Raw genomic sequence first — 26,200 nt, 5'->3', positions numbered from 1 at the left:
AAATATAGAAAATGGGAGAAAAAGTGGATAAAAAAAAAAGAAGCCACCCAACTCCTCGTCCAATCAACAGTCATCTCCTGCCTCGACTACTGCAACGCACTCAGGGAGCGAAATTAAAGCCTGCCAAGCGCCATTTGCGGGCAGATTTTACATTTGGCGGGTGGGACTGAGAGGTCTGTCCGCCATGTGGCGGCCAACGAAATAGTCATGTGAAAACCGATCGAATAACATGATCCAATTCTTAGCGGAGTTCTCACTCGCTGTCTCAAGCACACAGACATGCAACGCGCTGCTCCTCCCTCCTCCAGCCCCTCCCAACCCCATGTAAACAGAGAGGCTAGAGTCGGGCCGGGCAGTCTGCTGACTGCTCTAACGTTAGCTACCGTTACAAAATGACCCAGTCAACTATTCACTTTTAGTTTAATACTGAGGCATTGTCCGTTATCTAGCCGGCTAGCTACTGATAGCTCCCGATATCAACAAATGCTCCAGCAAGTCTAGTAGTGCATAATACCTCCGTTGGATAGGTAGCTACCTAGTACACGTTAGCTCCAGTAGGGTCCAGCTGCAGCGCCGGAGAATCCTTGCTGGAGCTGGAGGCTACTCGAGTATACACACAGACAGTGGAGCTGTTTGCAGATAGCGAGCATTTTGACTTGTTGCGTGGTGGCGATAACGTTAGCTACCGTTACAAAATGACCCAGTCAACTATTCACTTAGTTTAATACATGAGGCATTGTGTAACGTTATCCAGCCGGCTAGCTACGGATAGCTCTCGACATCAACAAATGCTCCAGCAATAGTCCAGTGCATAATACCTCCGTTGGCTAGGTAGCTCACTAGTCACTACGAAATGTCGCAGTAAACTAAATAGTTCACTGAGGCGTTGTCCCAACGCCATCCAGCAGTAGCTACAGAAAGCTCCTGACATCAATGTCCTACAACAACATGCGTATTCGAGTCCCTGGCTTACATCGCTGCTGAATAGGGTCCAGCTGTAGCTCAGGAGAATCCTTTTGCATGCTGAATGTAGCGTTTAGGGTCCAGCTGCAGCGCCGGAGAATCCTTGCTGCAGCTGGAGGCCACTCGAGTATACACACAGACAGTGGAGCTGTTTGCAGACAGCGAGGTGGCGATGTCTCGCAGATAACAGAATCACAAGTATGATTATATAATATATATATTTTATTAAAAAAAAAAGATTTTTATATAAAATAATAATAATTTTTTTTTATCAAAAAAAAGTTGGCAGGTAAGAAATATGCTTGGCGGGTAGATTCTTCCCATCTACCCGCCACTGGCCGGTGAGTCAAAAAGTAAATTTCGCTCCCTGAACGCACTGCTCGCTGGCGCCGTCGACTAAAGACGCACTTCTTCAACCATTATCTGAAATAAAAACCCTAACTAACCTTACTGTCATGCACTTGTCCTAATAAACTAACCTACACTGTAGCACGCAACACTTCGATGAACATTGTTACTCAGCTGATAGAGTTGTACCCTTCCTGATGACTTGTCGTACAGAACTTGTAAGTCGCTTTGGATAAAAGCGTCAGCTAAATGACTAAATGTAAATGCTAGGAGGATTAACAACGGTGACCTGTTTTTTTTAATCCTTTATTGGAGTCTTTGCTCAAATTACATCAAAAACCTAGCCAATGAAACCAAACCTTTCACAGGTGCCACTTAATCCCACATTTGTTGAGTGTATGAGTGAATGTCAGACTTTGGGTGGAGTATCTGTAAGGTGACAGTCGCAGGTTGGGGTAATTTATCCAGCAGCAGTGATGAGTGCTAGGCTAGCATCAGTGGTGTTATTATTAGAATCAGTGCTGCTCTGGGCCGAACTGGCACATCCTCCTGCACTGCCCGTTTCCTCACGACTCTCCTCTGACGACCCAGCTGCCATACAAAACAAATATATAAAAAAATCCTGATATCCATGATCGATATTTTCATATCATTCTGCCCTTAGATTTATCACTGACGGTTATGGTACCCATCATTTTATCCTATATAATAAGATTGGATGGTCCTCTCTGACAAATAAACATGACTTGCAACTGTTTCTGTGTAAAGTCATTATTGGTGATTTTCCACCCTACATCACTTCATCACTGGACTGGAACTCTGGATCTTATCATACTCGCTCTGGTGATTGGGTTACATTTAAGGTCCCCAGAGTTTGCACTGAACTAGGAAAATCAGCTTTTAGCTTCTGTGCCCCTGATACTTTTTTTCATTTTCGTCTGAATTATTTTTCAACCATATGCCTGCAGATCTATCTACTCTATAGTTATTAGCTGAAAACACTGCTCCTAGAACATCCCCTTGGTGGATTTTTTTGTCAAATCAGTTGTGCAATAGTCACTTTTGGTGAGTTGTTTCTATACAATTCACTTATATGACATTTAGGTATGACACAGGACTACAAAAGCATTTAGTATAGAAATGTGTCAACAGACCACAATATTTTTGCATACAAATTATGCTGAGCAGAATGTAATATCATAACTGTCTATTATTTTTCTTGCAATTGAGCCAATTTTCCTTAGGTACGGTTTTGAGGTGTGTGTTCAACAGAATGTAGTATCAAAAACACGTTCACAAAAAGTATGGGTTACTGAATGCTGAACTGCACTGTTATAATCACTAAGCCATTGTAAGACCTTACCTGTGTCCCTGTATCACTTGTCTCTGCTGCCCTTTGACTAAAAAACTTCCGTATATCCATTTTCCTTCTTTTTTTGGTGGCATATTTGAGTTAGTCACCTAGTAAAAGTGAGATAATTGACAATAGCAAAACATGCTAGGGCTGTACCGAATAGTGCAAAGCTTCATTCATAATGTTGACATTCGAATTCTAAATCAACATTACAAGCTTTTAATCATTTTTATATATATATATATATATATATATTATTTTGCTAAGGTATGGTGAGTGCCATAGGAAGTGTAATGCGACATCACTGATTCCCAACAGAGTTTGAATGCGATGAAATATTTGCCTTTGTATTGACTTTCCTCCCTCGTTTCTCTTGTTTGCTTCCTCCTCTTTCTCTCTCCTCACTCTCTTTATCCGTTCCTCCTCCATCACAGAAACCAGGCGATGAGGAAGAAGCTCATTCTGTACTTCAAGAGGAGAAACCATGCTCGTAAACAGTGGGTGAGTAGAGACTGGTTTGTGACAGATGACTGCTCTGAAACGGGGCCAGCAGGTCCTTGAAGTGACTGTCCATTTTATTCAGGCAGAGGTAGAGGGCCCTGCTGGACACAGTTGGCGTGATCTATTGTCTGACCTCTCACAGGACTTTGGGCCACAGGCAGGGGTTAAAAAAATGGAGATACTAAAAAAGATTTCTGTGGTACCATCCAAAGACTGCCCAAGTGCATTTTTTTCCTCCTTTTTTTTGGGTACAGCCCAGGACTGTAATGAGACATGTGTGTGTCTGTGGTGCATTTGCCCATGATTGAGCAGGGCAGAGAGCAGGGCTATAAATAACTCTGGGTTCGATGGGGCGAGCTCTGATGTCAGAGTCAGGCGGACATCCTCAAAATCAACAGCCGTGACAGAAAATCTTTACCACAAATCAAGTCCCCCTTTATTTAGTTATTTTGTGGAATTTGCCTCTATTGGAACCTAGCTTGTGTTGTTGTGTATATATTGTTGTTTATATCCACAGTGATAGTGCATCTGTCAAAATCACATAAATGACAGACACTGCATTCTGAAAAATTTGTTGAAATTGCAAAACATCTCCCAGCAAAATAGTTGCAGTGTTGTGTTTCAAGACCATGCATAGGTAGAAAAGACCAGCTCCTGACGCAGCCCCTTATATCATGTTCTATGAGCCTCAGGCCACTGTCCAGCTTCCTCCCAGGCTCTGGGTAAGTGGAGGCGGTAGCTCCTGGCGGACAGAGTGAGCGGGGAGACGTCTCGCTGTCATTTAAGAGCCCACCGAGGGCTGTGTCTCCTCCAGGGTTAATGGTCTGCTTTACAGCCTGTCCGTAGAGGAGCTGGGAAAACACTGGGCCATGAATGACTCGAGGCCAGACTCCCAGTAGAATACCAGCGCAGCACGCTGCGTCCTCCGGACATGTGGAAGAGCACACCAGGGTAGAAATGCAGGGACAGAGTGAAGGAAAGGAATGCCGGAGAATAGAATAGTAGGGAAGAAGATAAACGGGGCACACTAACTTCCTCTTGATCCTAATCTGTGCCCCACACTTTTAGAACTGTTAAGGATTTAACTGTTAACCACACTTAAATCCACTTAAATCCTACTATCGAGGGTAGGGATGTCCTGATCAAGTTTTTCTGCCCCTGATCCAAGTAATTTAATATTGAGTATCTGCTGAGTCCCAATCCGATATATTATCCTAGATAATATAGCAGCACAGTGCACACTTGAGCCTCCTTTAAATCAAGTGTTGAAAAGGAATAAGTTATTCTGATGTTTGTGTTTCTACAACATGTTGGTGTGTTTCTACAACATGTTGGTGTGTTTCTACAACACGTTGGTGTGTTTCTACAACACGTTGGTGTGTTTCTACAACACGTGGTGTGTTTCTACAACACGTTGGTGTGTTTCTACAACATGTTGGTGTGTTTCGTTTCTACAACATGTTGGTGTGTTTCTACAACATGTTGGTGTGTTTCTACAACATGTTAGTGTGTTTCTACAACACGTTGGTCTGTTTCTACAACACGTTGGTGTGTTTCTACAACATGTTGGTGTGTTTAGTTTCTACAACATGTTGGTGTGTTTCTACAACATGTTGGTGTGTTTCTACAACATGTTAGTGTGTTTCTACAACACGTTGGTGTGTTTCTACACACGTTGGTTGGTGTGTTTCTACAACACGTTGGTGTGTTGGTGTGTTTCTACAACATGTTGGTGTGTTTCTACAACACGTTGGTGTGTTCTACAACATGTTGGTGTGTTTCTACAACACGTTGGTGTGTTTCTACAACATGTTGGTGTGTTTCTACATCACGTTGGTGTGTTTCTACAACATGTTGGTGTGTTTCTACAACACGTTGGTGTGTTTCTTTTTTTTGTGATCAAATCTTTTTTATTTTTCATTTTTCAAACATGAAACAACATAACTCACAACACAATAATAACAATAATACATAAAAGACATCCAAAAACATAAACTAACACAACAATGATTAGACAATAAATTAGACAGATTATACATTTACATACATAACCAGTCAAAATAAGTTGTCACAAAGTATAAGGAAAATAAAACATTTACTATAAAACGGGCTTCCCGAGCCCCCTCCACCTCCAGGCCCGGCAGCCGCAAGCCACAACCCCGGAGGACCCACAGCCCGGCTCCCCCGTGAGCCAAAGCACCACGCCTCTTTGGTGCCTCGACCCGCAGAGACCCCGAACCACGGCCCCCCCAGTCCGAGCCCACGACCACCAGACCCAGACCAGAAGGGGGTCATAGAATATACATAGGACACCAAAGACTGAAAAATAATAAATAAAACAAAAACAAAAAAAACACTAAAAAACACCAACATACATGAATATTCGCTCGTTCTCCCCCCCCCCCCCCCCCCCCCCCCCCCTCTCGCCCCAGGACCCCAGCGCGAGACATTCACATAATACCTTATTCAGTACTCAATTTCCAAAGTCATATGCGTTCTTTTAGCTTTCCCACCACAGCCAACCAGACCGCGATATTGGCTTCATTAACACCTATGACACGTGCAGTGGAAATCTCCAAATAAATAACATCAAGATAGGTGAGAATCCATAGCTTCGGACATAACTATCTGGTTGTATCCAGCATGAGGCAATCAACTTTTTGGCAGCTGTAAGGCCAGCCAAAATGAGTCTCTTTACATGTACAGAGGTCGGCAATTGGGAAACATCATTTAACAATAATACAAAAGGCAAGGTCGGTATGGTCAAAGAGAAAATCTCTGATAGCTAAGAGGTAACATTTTCCCAGAAGATCTCAACAGGAGGGCATTCCCAATACATATGCATATATCATCCAATGGCACCGTTTGGACACAAGGTACATCGAGAGTCAGGTCTGAGACCCATTAGGTTCAATCGCCTGGGGGTCAAATAAGTCCTATGAACAAAATTTAGATGAATCTGTTGATGATCTGGGTTGCGTGATGATAGCCTAATATTTTCCCAGACTGCATCCCAATCTAAATCTATATCCAACTCAGGGACATCCTTTCTCCAAATCGTATCTAGGGGTAGGTCTTTATATGAGGACATAAGTAAGTGCCGATAAAAGTCAGAGACGAAGCCTCTCGATGTCTCCCTGTCATAAAATAATTTGTGAAACCAGTGTCACTCTAGTGGAGCGTCCCATGGAACGCCATGAGCCTTTAGAGCTGCTCTCATTTGTAAATAAAAGAAAAAGGAGTTTCCGGCGAGATCATATCCGATGGATAGATCTTGGAAATATCGGAGACCAGAGTCATCAAAGATATCTCCCAATGTATGAATGCCTTTCCCTTCCCATCTAGGGTATCTAACGGGTCGTTGCCCAATAAGGAGTAAGTTGTTATTGAATAGGGGGGAATGCGTGTGCCATTTATGGCGGTTAGTACGTGCTTTCTGTGTGTCACGCCAAATCTGGATCACATGTGTGATCAGAGGGCCAAATCGTAACTTGCATTGCTTAATTGAAATGTTGGTATACACGATATCTTGAAGTCTATGTGGGGATACCATCTTCTCCTCCAATGGTCGCCAGGACACGGCTGCCTGAGCGTCAAACCAAGTGATGAGAGGTCTCAAAGAGTAAGCTTGAAAATAATACTTGAAGTCGAGTTTACTCCTCTGTGCAGTGGACCTCTTTAAGCGTGGGCGTTTGTTGTTCCAGACGAATTTATATGCAGCAGAGTGCAGTTTTTGCCAGTAACCAACAGGGGGAGATAACAGTAGCATGGAGCTGATAAAATTAATTCTGGGTAAAACATTCATCTTGATTATTGAGGCACGGGCCTGTAATGAGTTTTTCAATTTGGACCACCTGTTAAAATCATTCGTAATCCTGTCACCCAAGCTGGAGTAGTTATACTTTACTGTCTGGTTAATAGTTGGGAATATTTCAATCCCAAGACATTTAAAGTGCTCTACCATGAGTATGTTTGCTGGGAGGACGGTTGCCTTCACAGTCTCATTGAGTGGAAGGAAGGCTGATTTTGGCCAGTTGATCTTAAATCCAGACAGACTGCCAAAGTCATCTATTACTTGGAGAAGATGGGGTAGAGAGACGGCGGGGTTCTGCATAAATAGGAGTACATCATCCGTGTATAAACTGATATGGTGATGTGTGCCCTTAATTGACACAGGAGATATAATCCGGGATTGTCTTATGTACTGAGCTAGAGGTTCGAGTGATAAAGCAAAGAGTCCGGGACTAAGAGGACAACCCTGTCTAGAAGAGCGCGAGACAGCGAAGAGTGGTGAGCAGAGTTTCCCTGTTAAGATCATGGCCGAAGGACCTGTGTAGAGAACTTTGATCATGTGAATGAACCCCTCACCCAATCCCATCCTTCTAAGGACTGCCCACAAATATGACCACTCCAATCTGTCAAAGGCCTTCATCGCGTCTAAGGACATGACAGCCGTAGGGGTTGCGACATCCTTGCTGGCATCAATCACATGCAGTAACAGTCTGATATTATCCATGACCAGCCGGCCTCTTATAAAGCCAGTCTGATCGGGGTTAACCAGAGATTTCATATGCTTTTGAAGTCGGATGGCTAGCACCTTAGCATATAGCTTGAGATCGGCTCCGAGGAGACTTAAGGGTCTATAGCTGCCACATTCTGTGAGATCCTTATCTTTCTTGAGTAGAACGGATATAAGTGCCATATTGACATCCCTGGAAAAATTGCCCTCTTCGACTGAGTGTAAAATCATTGAAAGTAATAAGGGACCGAGTACATCCCAGAATGCAGTATAGAGTTCCGGTGGAATGCCGTCCCAACCAGGAGCCTTGCCCCGCTGCATATCAGCAATTGCTTCTCTGAGCTCCTCTAGTGTGATAGGTTCAGCTAACCGTTTAGCGTCATCCTCTGAGATTTGTGGTAAGTTAATTTGACTGTTTTATGTTGGTGTGTTTCTACAACATGTTGAGTGTGGTGCTTCTCTCTTCCTATACTCCCCCAGGAACAGAAGTTCTGCCAACGCTATGACCAGCTGATGGAGGCTTGGGAAAAGAAGGTGGAACGCATAGAGAACAACCCACGGCGCCGTGCCAAGGAGAACAAGGTGCGCGAGTATTACGAGAAGCAGTTCCCCGAGATCCGCAAGCAGAGAGAGCTGCAGGAGCGGATGCAGAGGTGAGGGCCTCCTCTTTATTTTCTCTCTTCTCTCAACAGGGGAGTCTAGCATGTATGTTGGAATAAAAGAACAGGTGCACCGGCCATCTATCACTTTGAATTGTTGCCTAGTTACTGATCTGGCAATGTTCTGCCTATGTTCCATTTTGAGAGCGTGTGTGCGTGTGTGTCACCGTTGACAGTATTATGACGTGCGTATAAAGTGACTTGGCCTCTTTGTTAACCTTTTTGTAGCCGTGTGGGGCAGCGTGGAGCTGGGCTAAACTCGTCTGCCGCTCGCAGCGAACACGAAGTCTCGGAGATCATCGACGGCATATCCGAACAAGAGGTGAGCTCTCCTACCCTGCTGTGGAAAAGGAAGTTCTACTTCAAAAGCACTTACTTTTGTTGTTTTCTGATTCTTGTGTAACTTGTTCACCATCTGATTCCTGTGTAACTTGTTCACCTTCTGATTCCTGTGTAACTTGTTCACCTTCCTCCGTACGAACCTAACACCCCTAGTGTTTTCTGATTGGCTACTTCACACCTGCCACTCAGGTCTGTGAGCGTTATTCCCCTTATCTGTGTGAAGGAGGATCATTATATTCCCGAACTACACCCATTTCCCCATTGATTTGGACTAGGGTTGAATGCTTTGTTTTTTGTTTATCACAAAAGTTTCTACATCAGCATACAAATGACTTATAGAAATGATGATAATCCAGCATTCATTTTGAAACTTGGACTGTTAGACTTTTCAGAAAAGCTATCTACCCACTGCATTGAAACTTTGCGCACAGTAAGACAGACGCTTTGATTATTAGCTGATAAATAATGCTGAAGCTTTGAAGCCCAAACTAGAAACGACTGAACTAATTTCTCCCCCACTGCAATTGTCTTTGTGTTTCTTCACACTGGCTAGCATGTAATATCAAATTGTGTGCCGGAATTGGAGATAATGATAATGAACATGTGCAAGTTGAGCCAATATAATGCTAGAGCAGTGTGTTACTGGTGAAAGGGAGGACTACACACTAGTTCAGGGGTCAGCAACCTTTACTATCAAAAGAGCCATTTTCCTCCCTCCCACAAAATAAAATTAATATTTACCCTTAAAATGAAGATAACAGTGTATAATGTTTTATATATAGTTATCCCCAAGCATACCCCACATTTTGCATAAAACGCCTGACGATTGCATTTTTGCATTTTTAATATAGCGTGCATCGGTATCAAACGGCATTTGATAATCTAATATATGCATTTATGTCTATATCTCACGTTCTAGGAAATACTGCAGAAAACGATAAAAACATATTTATACTCTAGACGGTATTTTCGTATGAATGTGTGAATGAAAAAGTAAAACGTTCCTACATCCTGAACGATAGATAATCGATGTTGAATGGGCCATAGTAATGTCAATTTAGCAATACAATTTAAAAAGTTATAGCCCTGCAAAGAAGGTGAACATCTCCATAGACTTACAGTGCTGGCAGAGATCAAACATCGATGGATATAAGCATGGCAGTTAATGTGTTAATAAAGTTTTCAATCAATCAATGCCGTTAGAAAATCAGGATTTCTGCGATTGACACCTGCTGTCTTTTCAGGTGAGGCGGCCGCGCGCAATTATCCTGAGTATCAAGTCTGGTTCGAATTAACGAGAGTGAATCAGCGTTCGAGGAACAGGGAAAGCCTCGTTTCAAACATCAGGTTTTATTGAATCTGGCTAATGGGACTTTTGATCGACTTAGTTGAACCAGGTACGGGGAATAGGGCCCGGGTGTGATGGTGTGAGCGCACATGCTTCTTGCGCATCATACATATCGCCAATCCATTACGCTAACAACATTGGCGAATCTGGCTGCATTCATCGTCGCATCCACTACCTACCACTGTTGTTAAGGTATGCTAAAAAGCTACAGTTGAGTAAACAGTAACGTTTTATGACTGTGTGTTGGTTTGAAAGGGTAGTTTGTGGATGATACTGATGGTGAAAATAATATGCTGGGTCAGAAACATTTCTGTTGTCTCAGCTCCTACCAACACAGGTGTGTTGTGTACGAGAAAAACAATACAGGCAACATCACAAGATACAGAACAGCTAGCCTACCCACCCTGTAACGTGTCTACTGGTCAGTGGAAAAACAACAAGAGTTTACTCTCAGCATCACCTCTTTTTGTTTACAATAACATGTCTACTGGTCAGTGGAAAGGCAACAAGACTTTACTCTCAGCATCACGTCTCTTTGTTTACAATAACATGTCTACAGGGCCCTATTCCCCGTACCTGGTTCAACTAAGTCGATCAAGAGTCCCATTATCCAGATTCAATTAACCCGATGTTTGAATCCGGGATTTTCCTGTTAGGCTAATTTTAAATCCCTCATTACCGCAATCTATCAGATTATATTTCTTTAAACGTACCTGCTGGCAGTATAGGCTTATGGAATGAATAATCAAATGAGATCTTGCTAGCGAAAATAATTAGTTCAGCTCTTTCAGAATAACGATAAAAACAAGCCCAAATAGTATATCTAATTGATACGAATTATATCATGAGGATATCTGTATGTGCTTAGGTATTATGTACTATATAAATACATGGTTTCCAAAGAGAGGCTTGGAGGGAGGCTTGCAGTTACACTATTAATCAGGTTTTAATCTGTTTCGGACCTAATCCATACATGCATTGAATTGATTACCATTTGGTTTATACCAGTGACACCTCATGTTTATCATCAGATAACAGTGCTTGAAAAGATAAATGCATTTTCTCGAATTCATTCATCAAAAACGTCAAAGGCTCATTCAATTTATCAAGTCACGTCACGTCATCAAATCCATCAAACAGCGCATCTCCTCATATATTTTAATCCCAGTTACAATATCACAATAACGTGTGACACTATCACAGTGATACAATTAAATACTCCACAGATTCAGATTCCTCATAATTCATATCCACAATCCGCGCATAGACGCTTCAGCTTGAATGAAACGCATCCGGGTGCTCCGTTAAGCAAATGCACAGCGAAGAATATTAAACTAATCAGAGCCAAACACCCGATAGGTTTCATTAATTAAAAATATCCCAGCGGGATTCACATTTGCAATGATCCGTTTAGTCCGTTATTAAAATAACTGTGTGTCACGACTCGCGAGCGCCGTATCCGTATAAATATGACGTGCATTATATAGGACAAAGTAAATTCATAGGCTGAATATGATTTATTATCAGCGTTACTGCAGACATATTATTTTACATTTCAAACGAAGCACAAAAACATAATTCAGAATGGCATAATGGGATCTAGACTGTGAGAAATATTTCAGGAAGGGAGCTGGGATTTCTTTGCGGGGGCGTGGCCATAGTTCATCCAGCTAACTGAACTTAACCCTGCCCTCGACCAGGTTCAAACTTTTTGATCTGTTGTCATAGTGATTCAGACAATCGAGCGTCGGGGAATGGAAAGGTCTGGCTTAAGTCAAGCTATGCTGAAAATTATCCGGCTAACTCAGTTAGCCAGGTACGGGGAACGGGGCCCTGGTCAGTGGAAAGGCAACAAGAGTTTACTCTCAGCATCACCTCTCTTTGTTTACTTTCAGAATTACTTTCAGTCTCTCTGTTTACTTTCAGTAGTCGTGGTTGATGCTAGCAACAGGCCCTGCCTTTTAACAAAAGGCAAGTTGACATAGAATTACCCAAAATGTCCATTTAGTCAGATTTATTAGCATGACTTACCTTTTGCTAAATGAGCGATCCTGTCCCCAAATTCTTCCAAAGCAGCTGGCTGCAAACCAAACCCACACAGAATCGCGCTAACTGGCACTAAGCCAAACTACTGCCGTGCACAATGCGCGGTGTCGTGAATTCTTGGATTCTCCTTGGGCTTTGGCCTCCCTATATCTGGCCGTTGTGGGCCGTAAATTAAGTTAAGTTACTTGTTGCCATGAAAACAGGCTCCCGACGCGAATGTAACTCGGACCCCTTAACACATTGGACGCCAGACCCGAGATAAGTCAGGTTAACTCGCCATCGCTTGAGCGCCAAACCCGAGAAAAGTCGGGTTTTAATCGTTATTTCTTTTATTCTCTATATCCATTCATAATTCATCCATCCAGCCTGATGTTATCATTGGGAATGGGTCTGAGATCGCAAACGGCCAATACCGCCGCCTAACGCCTTGCGGCCGCTATTGCACTCCATTTGAAACAATTGGTTTGTTTTCTGGGCCGAGCTGCGGCGTGCGAGCGGGGTCTAAATACTCCGGCAAGACAATCGCTTATAACGATGCATCGACGAGGGTCACCCCCCCCCCCCCCTGTTCATGTGCAATGCTGGATAACGTTGGAAACACGATCGCGATCAGTATTCTGAATGGCGATCAGATAATGGATTATTCTTTTTGCAGTACATCATAGACAAGGTAAGGAGTGGACTATACGTTATCAATCTTGCGTTGATCCGATAATTCTTTCCCCGCGATCGGGGCATGTGTCTGTAATGTACTGTGTAGCATATTCCGTTGGTGGCGATCGATGCATAGAAAAAATGAACTCCCCCCCACCCTTTCTTGCACGCATGATGAAACATAATACCGATAATCTAGCGTTGATTTCAGATTGATTATTGATCCAGGCGAGAAATGGCACGATTTATAATGAAATGCAGTAAAACGCTGTTTGGCGTCGTTTCCCGGGATTACACAGAATCACTCTAAAACTATACTCATATTGACCACGGTATAAAACGGAAATGTATGGATGAAAAAAATCTGTTTTTTGCATGTTGACCGGAAGAAACTCACTGACAATCGACTGTTATTAGATCCATATAATATTTAATATAGTTTTAGCACTGCAAACACCGGCATTTATCCCCATTGAACAAAGCGCTGGCACACAACGGCCATACGCCCATAGTGACCTGATCTGGCGCTGAACCTGTTAACAATGGTAACTGGGACAGGCCTACAGTCGATTGGAATACCCAATCCTCACATCTTGTAGACGTTTTGTAGACTAAATCTACCCCACAGAGAAGAAACGTGTGTGAACAGCTGAAAGAGAGGAAACCATGTTTTCTCTTCCTGACTATTGGCTTCTTTTGAATCAATCAGGTAATCAATGCCAAAATTAAGATTCTAATGCTTCGTATTTTATTAACATTTGTTCCACCACTCCTACAGTACATCAGCATAAGAAAAGCAGTTCTTCTCAGACAAAGACTCAACTTTCATAGCTCTGTTACCCACCACATTGAAACTTTGCGCACTTGAAGAATGAAGCTTTGATTATTCCCTGATAAATACTACTGAAGTTTCGAAGGCCAAGAAATGGCAATCGACTCTTGACAAATGTCCCAAGGAACCTAAACCTAAGTCAGTAAATATATGTTGTGCTGATCGAGAGCAGACAATGCTTTCCTAACTTGCACCTGAGCCTGTTGATGTTGGCCTTAAGTAACCGTGTCTCTCTCTCTCCTTCCACCTGCCTACTGCAGTCACTCGCACCTTCCTCGCTGCTAACTCCTTACTAACACACACACACTGGTGCTGTGTCCTTGACACCAAACCTCTCGGCCAAGGCAAGACTGAGTTGCCTTTACAGCACACTTACTGTACAAACAGCTCAGGAAGCATGTGATTATGTGAACAGATATATATATACGTATATATATAATGTGTACTCACACACAACCTCATGGCCACTAGATTGGCCTCTTAACAGAAGTTAAAAGTCATCAGTGGTTTGCAATGTCACTTCCTCTATATAAGCACTGTGTCACTGCCGCCTCCTACTGGCCCTGAGCGCTCTCGGAGCTCCTTGCACCGGCATGCCCCGCTGTCACTGCTGAGGACATGTAGACAAGCACCGTGTGCTGAGAGTCAGTCACACAGGGACCCAGTCAGCCGAGTCACACAGGGACCCAGTCAGTCACACAGGGACCTAGTTAGTCACACAGGGACCCAGTCAGTCACACAGGGACCCAGTCAGTCACACAGGGACCCAGTCAGTCACACAGGGACACACAGTCACTCACACAGGGACCTAGTCAGTCATGTAGGGACCTAGTTAGTCACACAGGGACACACAGTCAGTCACACAAGGACCCAGTCAGTCACACAGGGACACAGTCAGTCACACAGGGACACACAGTCAGTCACACAAGGACCCAGTCAGTCACACAGGGACACAGTCAGTCACACAGGGACCTAGTTAGTCACACAGGGACCCAGTCAGTCACACAGGGACCCAGTCAGTCACACAGGGACACACAGTCAGTCACACAGGGACCTAGTCAGTCATGTAGGGACCTAGTTAGTCACACAGGGACACACAGTCAGTCACACAAGGACCCAGTCAGTCACACAGGGACACAGTCAGTCACACAGGGACCTAGTTAGTCACACAGGGACCCAGTCAGTCACACAGGGACCCAGTCAGTCACACAGGGACCCAGTCAGTCACGCAGGGACCCAGTCAGTCACACAGGGACCCAGTCAGTCACACAGGGACCCAGTCAGTCACACAGGGACCCAGTCAGTCACACAGGGACCTAGTCAGTCACACAGGGACCCAGTCAGTCACACAAGGACCCAGTTAGTCACACAGGGACCTAGTTAGTCACACAAGGACCCAGTCAGTCACACAGGGACCCAGTCAGTCACACAGGGACCCAGTCAGTCACACAGGGACCCAGTCAGTCACACAGGGACCCAGTCAGTCACACAGGGACCCAGTCAGTCACACAGGGACCCAGTCAGTCACACAGGGACCCAGTCAGTCACACAGGGACCCAGTCAGTCACACAGGGACCCAGTCAGTCACACAGGGACCCAGTCAGTCACACAGGGACCCAGTCAGTCACACAGGGACCCAGTCAGTCACACAGGGACCCAGTCAGTCACACAGGGACCCAGTCAGTCACACAGGGACCCAGTCAGTCACACAGGGACCCAGTCAGTCACACAGGGACCCAGTCAGTCGAGCAGCGTGTCAGTTTGGGTTGTGTTGTTGTCTGATAATCTTAAGGAGTCCTGTCTTTCCCCACAGCGTCTCTCTCTCTCTCTCCCCCCTCCCTCTTCCTCTCCTCCCCCGACCTCAAACTTCCTCTTGTCTTCTGACCTCTTACACTTTCCATAAGGAGCGTCTTACTACACATAGCTCTATACTGTGTGGGCTTTGTTTAGCATCCTGTGTTTTTCTTACAGCCCTCTCAATTCCAGACATATGTGTCTGTGTGTGTGTGTGTGTGTGTTTCTGTTGCGTGTGTCTGTATGTCCTGTGTGTGTTGTGTGTTTGTTGTTGTTGTGTGTGTCTGTATGTATGTCCTGTGTGTGTGTGTGTGCACACGTGTGTCTGTGTCAGAACACCGAGAAGCAAATGCGTCAGCTGGCAGTCATCCCCCCCATGTTGTTTGACGCGGAGCAGCAACGAATCAAGTTTATCAACATGAACGGCCTGATGGACGACCCCATGAAGGTGTACAAGGACCGCCAGGTCATGAACATGTGGAGCGAGCCGGAGAAAGACAGCTTCAGAGAGAAGTAAGACCAAACTAGGGTTTTATCCACTTTTATAGCTTTACTTTTCAACACTGTTGAGGTTGTTCCCAAGCGACAAACAGTGTTATGGCTTTTTACTCAGTGTGGAGAGTCTGTAGCCTTTCTGTGACTCGCTGCGTTGGTTGAGGAAGTGATTCTTCCCTTTTCGTGAGAAACAAGTGGCGTTTCAACCTCCCAGAACGAATTGAACCCACAGAAATATAAAATCAGTCCCTGGTAAGGCTACCCACATGCAAAATCAGAGATATGCAGAATAGTTTCGGCCCTGTCACTTTGATTCATATGAGAACATACATAATAAAAAAGAGAGATATGATCATGGTTCTGTTAAGCCTATGGGAGCTAAAAGGATACATTCTGTTGGCTCAATACAGCCGTTTTTACTCCACCTCTTTGTTGAGCCACTGAATTGAGAAGATCTTCATAAGAGCATGTTTTAACGTGAGTGATATAGGGACTGTGGAGAGCTGTGTCAACACAGACATAACCCCATCACTCTTTATCTCTTTGTTTATCTTTCTCATCTACAAAATGAGTCTGCGAATGAGAGCGATTTCGAATTAATCATGACCAGGATGTAACCATTTTCTTTCCTCCTGCTCTCTCACAGGTTCATCCAGCACCCAAAGAACTTTGGCCTCATCGCCTCTTTCCTAGAGAGAAAGGTATGGTAGAGCCGAGGAGACGTCGTCGTTGACAATGTTGCATCTCACTTCCTTTCTGTTCAGTAATACAGTCCATCTTCATGAGGTGCTGAAGAAGAGGGATACGGTTGTTGTTTTGTTTCAGACGGTGGCGGAGTGTGTGCTCTTCTACTACCTGACCAAAAAGAATGAGAACTACAAGAATATAGTGCGCCGAAACTATCGGCGCGGTGGCAGGAGCCGGGTACGTCCCTTTACTGTTTCACAAGACCCACCTTTAACACTCCAACCTGCGATGAAAGAGACGATTTCTACGGTTTTCTTAACCCTTTGCCCGCCAAACCCGAGAAAAGTGGGGTTTCGTCGCCAACCGTTGATCGCCAAACCCGACTTTTCTCTGGTTTTGATCCTTTGATCTTTTTCCTTTGATCCCCGTTCTAAACACTTGGCCGGAGCTCCCTGGGTCTCCCTGGCACAGCTGCCTACATTGGAATTGCAATGGCGATCGGATCCCGCCAGGTGGCAGTATCACCTACCTTTTGAACTGGGATAGTTTAGTGTGGGGCCACTTTAGTGTGGGGAGTGTCTGCAAGAACTCCTCCCCCTCAGAGGCAATCAGGACAGAGTGATCGCTCTGAGATTGTATCGCCTCAAACCTATCGTTTCCCGTATACACGAGTATACACATATACACGAGTAATTGCGATCACGATGGGATCACCGGGATTATTCTTTTTGTAGAATCAAGAATCAAGAGGTTTATTTGTCACATACATACCAGGGCATACAGTGAAATGCGGGTGGTCATGCCCGCATTGATTGTGCAAAATACAATAATAAAAATAGGCATAGAATTTTTTTTATAGGTAAGACACAAGATATGCATGGTAAAAAAAGACATGTTAAGTTCCTGAGAAACTGGTTCCTATATACACTACTATACAATATACAATTTACAATTTTAACTCTTAATGTATCTAAACTATACTATACAGTACCTCCTTCCTTTAAAGTGACTTTCTATTTTTTAAAGTGACATTTTGTTTAAAGTGATTGTTTTAGTGTGTGTGTGTGTGCTCATGTGTACTTGTGAGTGGAGAGTTCAGTGTTCTGATGGCCTGGGGGAAGAAGCTGAGCCGGAGTCTCTCTGTTCTTGCAGCGTGTGACCGTAGGCGCTTGCCTGACCGCAGCAGCTTGAACAGGCTATTATTGGGGTGGTGGGGGTCTTTCATAATTCTGCAGGCTCTGGATTTGCACCTCCTGTTATATAAGTCCTGCAGGGGTGTTAGTGCAATACCGTAGTACGCTCTGCTGAGCGCACCACTCTCTGGAGTGCCGTCCTGTCCTGTGCCGTGCTGTTACCAAACCAGGCAGTGATGTTTCCAGTCAGAATGCTCTCTACAGCCCTGGAATAGAAGGAGTGGAGTATCTTCCCCGATACTCTGAACTTCCTTAGCTGTCTCAGGTGATAGAGGCGCTGTTTTGCCTTTTTCACCACAGAATCTATGTGTGTAGACCATGTCAGGTCCTCTGTGATGTGGACTCCCAGGTACTTGAAACTGCTCACCCTGTCCACGATAGCCCCGTTTATCCACAGTGGCGTGTGTCCCCTGCTGTGTTCTCCTAAAATCCACGATCAGCTCTTTGATTTTACCAATGTTCAGGAGTAGGCCGTTATCCCGGCACCATTTTACCGAACCTAAAACATGCTTTTGGTAACGATAATAATAATAATAATACATTTAATTTATAACGCACCCTACATTCCTGAGAGTCTCGGAGTGCTACAGAGTTAAAAACAATCACAGTTTCGAGTTAAAATGACCCCCCCCCCCCCTTGATGATTTTGTGAAGACACATATGTACATGGTATTTGATTTGGAAGTATTTGGAGTTTCAGGCGAGCAACCTGAACGATTTGGGCATAATGCATATAACGCATCATATCTCGCGATCTATGAAAAAAGACTGGATTATTTTGGAAAGGGGCGATGTTTAGCATGGAATAGCGCACAAACTTACAGTATGTAGAAATGAACTGGTTAGTCAGTGTTGCACTATGAACAATACCTGTCAAATGAGCCATACTATTGTCTCCATAGCTATAATACAGAACACACGATGGGTCCGCAAACATTGGTAAAATGGTCAATAACGCTGGCGTCATTGAGTAGACAAAACAGCGTGGCGGTCAATGAGTTAACCTCTTGAGCCCTAGCCCTATTTTCTGAAAATCCGGCTACAAATACATACCTAAGTAAATGGAAGATTGCTCCACTTCTACAAGGCAATTTGCATTTTAAATAAGATAAATAAAAAAGTTAATCCACAAGTAATTTGATTGACAGGAGCTGACTTGAGCTGGGTAGTGTCGTTTTTCAAAATTCCAACGCCCATCGAAAGCCCTGGGTCTCCTCTCCTCATATGACTCCAAACAAAATGGTGGCGCGCATTTCCTAGTGTCTATATTCGACTGTTTCCGAATACATTTCCAAAACTCATATTTCACTAATAACACTTTTTCTTTTTTATCTACTTTTTCTCCCATTTTCTATTTTTCTCCCATCCCAATTTCGTATCGTCCAATTCTACACTCCCCTGTCTCGAACGCTGTTTGGCCATGCCTCCCACAAGCCGGCTGTAATGTGGACGAAGCCATACATTGCACGAGTCCCCTCCGGTACTCGAGGTAGCAGCCGTCGCATCTTTTCACCTGCACAGCGCGATCTTTCAGCGTCGGGGGTCTGCGCTTTGGAGGGACGCCGCCCCCGTCGCTTCCTGATTCTACTGCGCAGGCGCACCAACCGACCTGTAGGAGTTGCTGTCCACAACGTCCGATCCCCACCCATCAGCTTCCCACCCCCTAATACTGCCAAATGTATTAGTATGAACGACCAGCAAAGCTGAATGCAATGCGGAGAGCTGGGTCACTAATAACACTTTAACCTATTGGTAAACAAACGTATTGCTGAAAATATACACTATGACTGCTGTTTTGACAGGGATAAGAGGTTAACACTTTGGACGCCAGACCCGATCATATTCGGGTTAACTGGCCGACGCTTGGGCGCCAAACCCGAGTATAGTCGGGTTTTCATCGTTATTTATTTTATTCGATATTTCCATTCATTACAGGTACACAGACATCTGGGTTAACATGAGGAATCATTCTCAGAATGCCAATGTGCAATACCGGTCACATCCACCCAGGTGGCAGTATCGAGCACCCTTTGAAACATGATATCTTGGCCTGTGGGTTGATCAGAAGTCTCCTGTCGGATTTCTATTGGTCGGGCAAGGGGACCGGTTGTCCCGATCGGATTGAGAAGCGGGAATTGCTCCCGGTGCATGATGTGTGGCGGATTATGTTGGCGACACGATCGACACCAATACTGGGACTTGCGATCAGATCATTGGAATATTCTTTTTGGGGTACATCCTAGTGAAGGTAAGGCCTATATGGTATTAATCCTGCTGTGATCCAACCATGATTTCACTTCGATCACAAGATATGTGTGTAACGTTACTCCACAACGTGTGCCGTTGGTGACGATCAAAGCATCAAAAAACTACCCCCCCCCCCCCCCCCACACCCTTTCATGCATTCATGATGAAACATAATACCGATAATATAGATGTGATTTCAAAATAGTAGCCTGTACAGGGGGAGAAATGGCAACGTTTTTAGTGAATTCCACGTATTGCTGCATAGCTGTCGTTTTCTGGGATTAGACAGGATTATTCTAAAACTATAGTCATATTCACCACGGTATAAAACGGGAATGTATGGATGAAAAAATGTGTCAATGTCAAATGGGCCATAGTATTGTATCCATAGCTATAATATAGAATATAGTTATAGCCCTGCAAACACTGCCACGTATTCCTATACTTTAGAGCGTCGCATTTTTAATAACATGTCACACATATCGCTGTGGCGTGAATGAATGAAAAACTTTATTTAACAGATTGCAGAATGGGTACAATACAGTACGGCTCAATACACACAATTGTTAAGGGGATGCAGACCAGAGAAAGACGTTTGTCTTGTTTACATCAGGGTCCCTCATTTTAAATTCATAGTCCAAAGTGTTCTGCCATTTTCAAATATTATTCCCTCAAACATTTTGCTTCTCATTATTCGTTTAGACAACAGATCTACGCACCACAACAATTCTACTTGTATCACAGTACGGTCCCATTGAAAGATGATGAGCGTTGTAAGATTGACTTATTGCTCACACCTTGTTCAGAGTGCTCAGTTACAGTTGAACAATGCAGCATCCCCACCCTGTTCTGATGATGTAAGTCAGTGTCTGTACTAGGGATAGACCAGTTGTTGGCATGGAATAGCAGCATAAAAATCACATTTTGGTTGATTTTTTTTATCTTGTATGTATACTAAAATTAAATAAACAACACAATAACGACACAATAACTGTAAAGTACAAAATATATAGAGTGCAGGAAGAGGCATAAAAGCCCAGAAGGCTTATATGAAACCACCTATAATAATAAACAAAATTATATTACATATAGCAAGTTGGAAAACAAGATCAATGTAAGTTGTGGAAGTGTGTGAGAGTAAAAAGTAAGTATGAGTAAGTGTGTGTGTGTGTGTGCACGCGTGTTTGTGCGTGTGCACGCGTGTTTGTGTGAGAGTGAGTTAGTGTGTGTAAGTAAATACATCAGTGCACAAGTTAAAAGGCAATACACTGATTACAATACACAAGTTACAATATAATAATCACGGCAGACTTAAAAAATATATCAAATACCACTCCCGACTCCCAAGCCTCTACCTCCGTCAATCATTTGGCGATCTCGAAAATTATTGGACAGGTTTGTAACCAATGAGTCTGGCTTTCCAATGATACCCCACGCGGGAATGAGCGAATCAGGGATCTAGGTGAAAGGTCACAAGCGCAAACAGGAAGAGAAATTCCGCGGAATGCATTGGAGTCGATGAGAAAATGGTTTTCTGCAGCCTTTTTAATAAAACATTTATTTGTACTAAAATCGTTCATTTCTGATCGGATTTTTATGAAATTTGGACATGTACTACACAAGAAATACTACTTCTGGACTATTAACTACTACAGAAAAATGTGAGTAACAAGTTTTTCTACAACTCAGTTCAGACCTATGTTACTAAAAGTGGATTTTCTTTATTGTATCAGAAACCTCATAATGTCATCTTTCAAAAGAGACCAGGCTCATGGATGTGCTATAAGTATAAAGTATAGTATTTTGGTTTGCAAAAAAAGTATGCAGTCCACAAGTTCAACTTAAAAAATTGCCACTTTTGGGGGAGACTCGGGTCGAGATGCGATCCTAACAAAGCGCTTCTGGAGGACTAATGTTTTGTGGAGACTAGTTGGGAAAGTGCTTGCCCACACTAAATTAGAGTAAGAAAAATAAGGATAAATTAGGCTATGATAAAGAGTAAGGAGACAGCTAGTGGTAACAAGGTGCTTATTCTCTTTATTATGCCAATAGATTTATAATTTTTTTATAAACCCAGTCGATTTGTTCTCTCCAGCTCAAATTCTCATCAACAGAAACTTCAAGGAATCGTGTTGATGACACTTTAGGCATCTCAATAGAATTTATTGAAATTTTAGATACATCTTAGATGTTAAAGTAGCATTGCAAATATAATACTGTATAAAATATAATAAAATACAACAAAGCACAGGCCCCTATACCCTCTGAAACAAAGCACTGTCCCCTATACCCACTGAAACAAAGCACTGTCCCTATACCCTCTGAAACAAAGCACTGGTCCTATACCCACTGAAACAAAGCACAGTCCCCTATACCCACTGAAACAAAGCACAGTCCCCTATACCCACAGAAACAAAGCACTGTCCCCTATACCCACTGAAACAAAGCACAGTCCCCTATACCCACAGAAACAAAGCACTGTCCCCTATACCCACTGAAACAAAGCACTGTCCCTATACCCTCTGAAACAAAGCACTGGTCCTATACCCACTGAAACAAAGCACAGTCCCCTATACCCACTGAAACAAAGCACAGTCCCCTATACCCACAGAAACAAAGCACTGTCCCCTATACCCACTGAAACAAAGCACAGTACCATATTGTCATATTTTGCTTAGAGGTTGCTGTTTCACAACAGATTCTACCTTTTAAACGTTCTTTCTGTCTCGCATATATTTTGCTTGGAATTCTAGCGGTTGCTTTATCTGTGGCACGTGTGCAGATAACTAGCAGCATCTGCCCTGGTCTTGTCTGAGAAGTCTAAGATTGGCCAAGTTACCAAACTCTCTGAGCTGAGGAATCACCACAGGTCATACAAGCACACTGATCATGTGACACGTTCCGCTGAACCCCTGCATGTCACCACTAATGTGTCTGTGTAGACGGCTCTTTTTGTCCGTTTCCATTGCTAATGAGCTCCAGTTATTACTTAGCCTCAGATCGGGTGTTGGGCCGTTAAACTCCCGTGTCAGTGGGTGCTAATGAAATGGTGCATTAATTAGCCGGCGACCTTTTCTCTGCGAGTGTGGGCCCGGAGGAGTCTCCTCATTTCTCCTGGAGACACCTCCGCTCATTACTCGCTAGTCGCTGTGTGCCACAAACACCACGCTCGTTACTGAGCAGCATGCAAATCAGCGGCTGGTGCTAATTTCACACAGTGAGGGACGTAGGGGGTTGGAGGCGGGAGAAAGAGCAGGGTTCTATATCTCGCCACGGTCATAACAGCTAGCGTTAATGATGGCTGGAGAGAGGAGAGAAGGTGAGTACTAGTAATAGCTCAGCACAAAGGATAATGAGCGCACAACCTAAATGAGTCTACCCCCCCATAGTGTACCCAAAGCTGCTCTGTACCTCACCTTAACCAGAGGCTCTGAATGGCTGGCGTTCCATTGGTTTGGGGACCACGATTGGATGCCTAGGGATAACAAATGTCCGTAATTAGGGGTGGATGGAGATGATTAGGGTGACGCTGCACCCAGGGATGAAGAAATCCACTAAGCAGGTTTGAGGGGCTTGAGGATCATTCAGTCTTATTGAGTTACGGCTTTTATTTGTTTTTGTGTCGAGTTAATCTCAGAGGGGAAGAGAGAGAGAGAGAGACAGCGAGCATTCGTGAAATGGTGCAAATGACTAAAAGGCAGCCTCTATGAACGGAAGGTCCACTTTGATCTTACCCCCCTTTCTCTCTCTCAATTCATTCGTATCCCTTTATCAATTCGATGTAATGACTGTATTGTTAGAGAAGACATGCGAGGAAGAGAAAAGGCTTTACCTCCAGCAAGACAAGAGCCATCAGTTGAAAACAGATTTTTTATCAGCACCAGGTCCAGCCCTCATATTCCTTATAGAGGAACAGCTCTTAATGTAGGAATACAGAGTAACATTGAGTCCACTTCCAGTCTGTCGGCGTCGAAAGAGGTTTACTTTCAGCCCCATGTCTCTACTGATTTGAACCCTAACCCGCTAAGCCCAGACAGCCAGGAAGTGGATGAGGAAGTGGTCGTAGGTGCAAAATGTGAAACGCTGCGGGTTGTCTGTATGGTGAACTAATTCACACGGCACAAGCACAATGACCTCAGCTACGCACACGGACCTCTGCAGTACTTGCTTTTGTTTGGGTTACGTTTCTGTCTGTGTGCTGGATGTGCGTGTGTGTCTACGGTATACGTGTGTATGGGGCCTGTGTGTGGTGTATCCAGTTACCGGGGATCATCTTTGTAATGGACTCTGGTACGTTGTGTTGTTTTCTCCCCCCCACCACCACCATAGCATGGCCAGCAGCAGCAACAGCAGCAGCAGCAGCAGCAGCAACAACAGGTGAACCGCAGCAGTCAGGAAGAGAAGGAGGAGAAGGAGAAGGAGAAGGAGAAGGAAAAGGAGAAGGAGAAGGAGAAGGAGAAAGAGAAAGAGAAAGAGAAAGAGGGAGACAGGGATGAGGAGAAGACCGAGACCGAAGACAAGGAGGATGGAATGAAGTGAGTCTCTTTTCTTTTCTCTGTTCCTCTTGTTTTTGTCTCAGTACACACAGAGTGGTTCCAGTGGCCTTATTTGTTTATAGAAGGGGTATTTAGTCACGCCGTTTTGTGCCTATGACCAAAGCTAGAGCCCAAAACTGTGATAAAGATTATTCTCCCATTCTGTGTGCTATATGTCAAAAGCTATAATGAATTATATCATTACCCAAAGTATGAATGTTATAGATACCATTCATTTAAAGAAATTTAAAAAAAAAACATTTGAAATGATCACAAAATGGAATCTAGAATGAAGTGGATGAACATTTTATTAAATGAGGCCCCAGGTCAGGCCACAGTAAATGACGGAGGGGAGTTAGATTTTGCTCGGGGGCTGCACGTCTGGAAAGCTAATCATTCTGAGCTTCTTTGAACCCTTCAAGTAGTTACTCCTCCACCTTTAGCCAGACTTTCCATCCAGTGTAAATCGAGGCGTCTCCTCCTTCCCCCCTCCCCCTATTAAAACAGCTGTTTTCCTGTTTTTCTTCCCTTCCTCCCAATTGGACACCAATTTTTAAGATTCCATTATTTCTTGGTTTCTTGGTCTAGTTTTTCTAGGGGAATCGATGTGATCGACATGTTGTAATGTCAGTATGTTATTGTGTGGGAGGAAATGGTGGCGGTGGTGGGGGCATCTGATTAGGCACAGTGTCAGCAGAGGGTTGAATGCAGAGCGCTGCTCTTTGTCCGAGTGTAACCCTTTGTTAACTGAGTTGTGACCATCAGAGTCCAGTAAAGCAGTACCTAGGATGTGCTTGATATTAGAGATGCACCCATCCACTTTTTTCAGTTCCGACACTGATACCTGAATTTGGATATCTGCCAATACTGAACCAATATCGGTACTAGAGCTATTTTTTTCTTGAATATTTATTAACTATTTAATCATTTATATTGATTGATTTGTATATAATTATTATTATTATCCTCTGTAAGGTTACATGAGGCTGTAATTAACACATAGCACTTCTTATTAATGTTAAATGTATTTTAACTGTATGTTAAGTAGGATTAAAATACAAACTGGTAGCAATAGGCCTCCATAGTGCTGAGTAAAGATGGATTAGCCTATTTACTCCTGGTTGTAATAGGCCTCCATAACGCTGAGTAAGGCTGGATTATCCTATTTACTCCTGGTAGTAATAATCCTCCATAATGCTGAGTAAGGCTGGATTCGCCTATAGCACTTACTCCTGGTAGTAATAGGCCTCCATAGTGCAGAGTAAAACTGGATTCTCTTACAGTACTTACTCCTGGTTGTAATAGGCATCCATAGTGCTGAGTAAAGATGGATTCGCCTACTTAGTCCTGAAAACCTCTATACTCACTTTTATTCTTTTTTTGTTCACAATAGACTTTGACTTGAGGACCCTTATTTAGAAAATGTTTGACCGGTGACGATCTTAAACAACAGTATTGCACATTGGGTGTGGAGCAGTCATCGTTTTCATAGTAGTCTTTATGTAAACAGTGCAGACAGCAGATAAGCAGATATGCAAAGTTGAATATTTAGGTTTTTGAGTTGAGAAGCCTGATGGCCTGGTGGTAAAGACTGTTCTCGAGGCCGGTGGTACGTGCAGCACTGCTTGTGTATCATCAGACGGTAACAGGGAGAACAGTCTGGGTGGTTGTGGTCCTTGATGA

General features: G+C 43.7%; 1 protein-coding gene across 7 annotated transcripts in view; it reads left to right on the top strand.

The window, feature by feature from the left end:
- ncor2 (nuclear receptor corepressor 2) overlaps nucleotides 1-26,200 on the top strand; it is a 530,049-nt gene that overhangs the window by 375,092 nt on the left and 128,757 nt on the right. For 5 of the 7 annotated variants that reach the window (XM_084332592.1, XM_084332597.1, XM_084332595.1 and 2 more), the window contains exons 9-15: nucleotides 3,100-3,166; nucleotides 8,166-8,338; nucleotides 8,573-8,666; nucleotides 15,695-15,873; nucleotides 16,502-16,556; nucleotides 16,681-16,779; nucleotides 24,312-24,517. In XM_084332592.1, the coding sequence (XP_084188718.1) occupies nucleotides 3,100-3,166; nucleotides 8,166-8,338; nucleotides 8,573-8,666; nucleotides 15,695-15,873; nucleotides 16,502-16,556; nucleotides 16,681-16,779; nucleotides 24,312-24,517 (873 nt within the window). The remainder of the gene's footprint in view (nucleotides 1-3,099; nucleotides 3,167-8,165; nucleotides 8,339-8,572; nucleotides 8,667-15,694; nucleotides 15,874-16,501; nucleotides 16,557-16,680; nucleotides 16,780-24,311; nucleotides 24,518-26,200) is intronic. The other 2 variants (XM_084332593.1, XM_084332594.1) reach the window with 2 other exon arrangements.

The sequence above is a fragment of the Notolepis coatsorum genome (genome assembly GCF_963971535.1).
Source record: "Notolepis coatsorum genome assembly, chromosome: 1".
NCBI classification, from domain to species: Eukaryota; Metazoa; Chordata; class Actinopteri; order Aulopiformes; family Paralepididae; genus Notolepis; species Notolepis coatsorum.
This window is presented reverse-complemented; position numbering and strand designations above follow the sequence as displayed.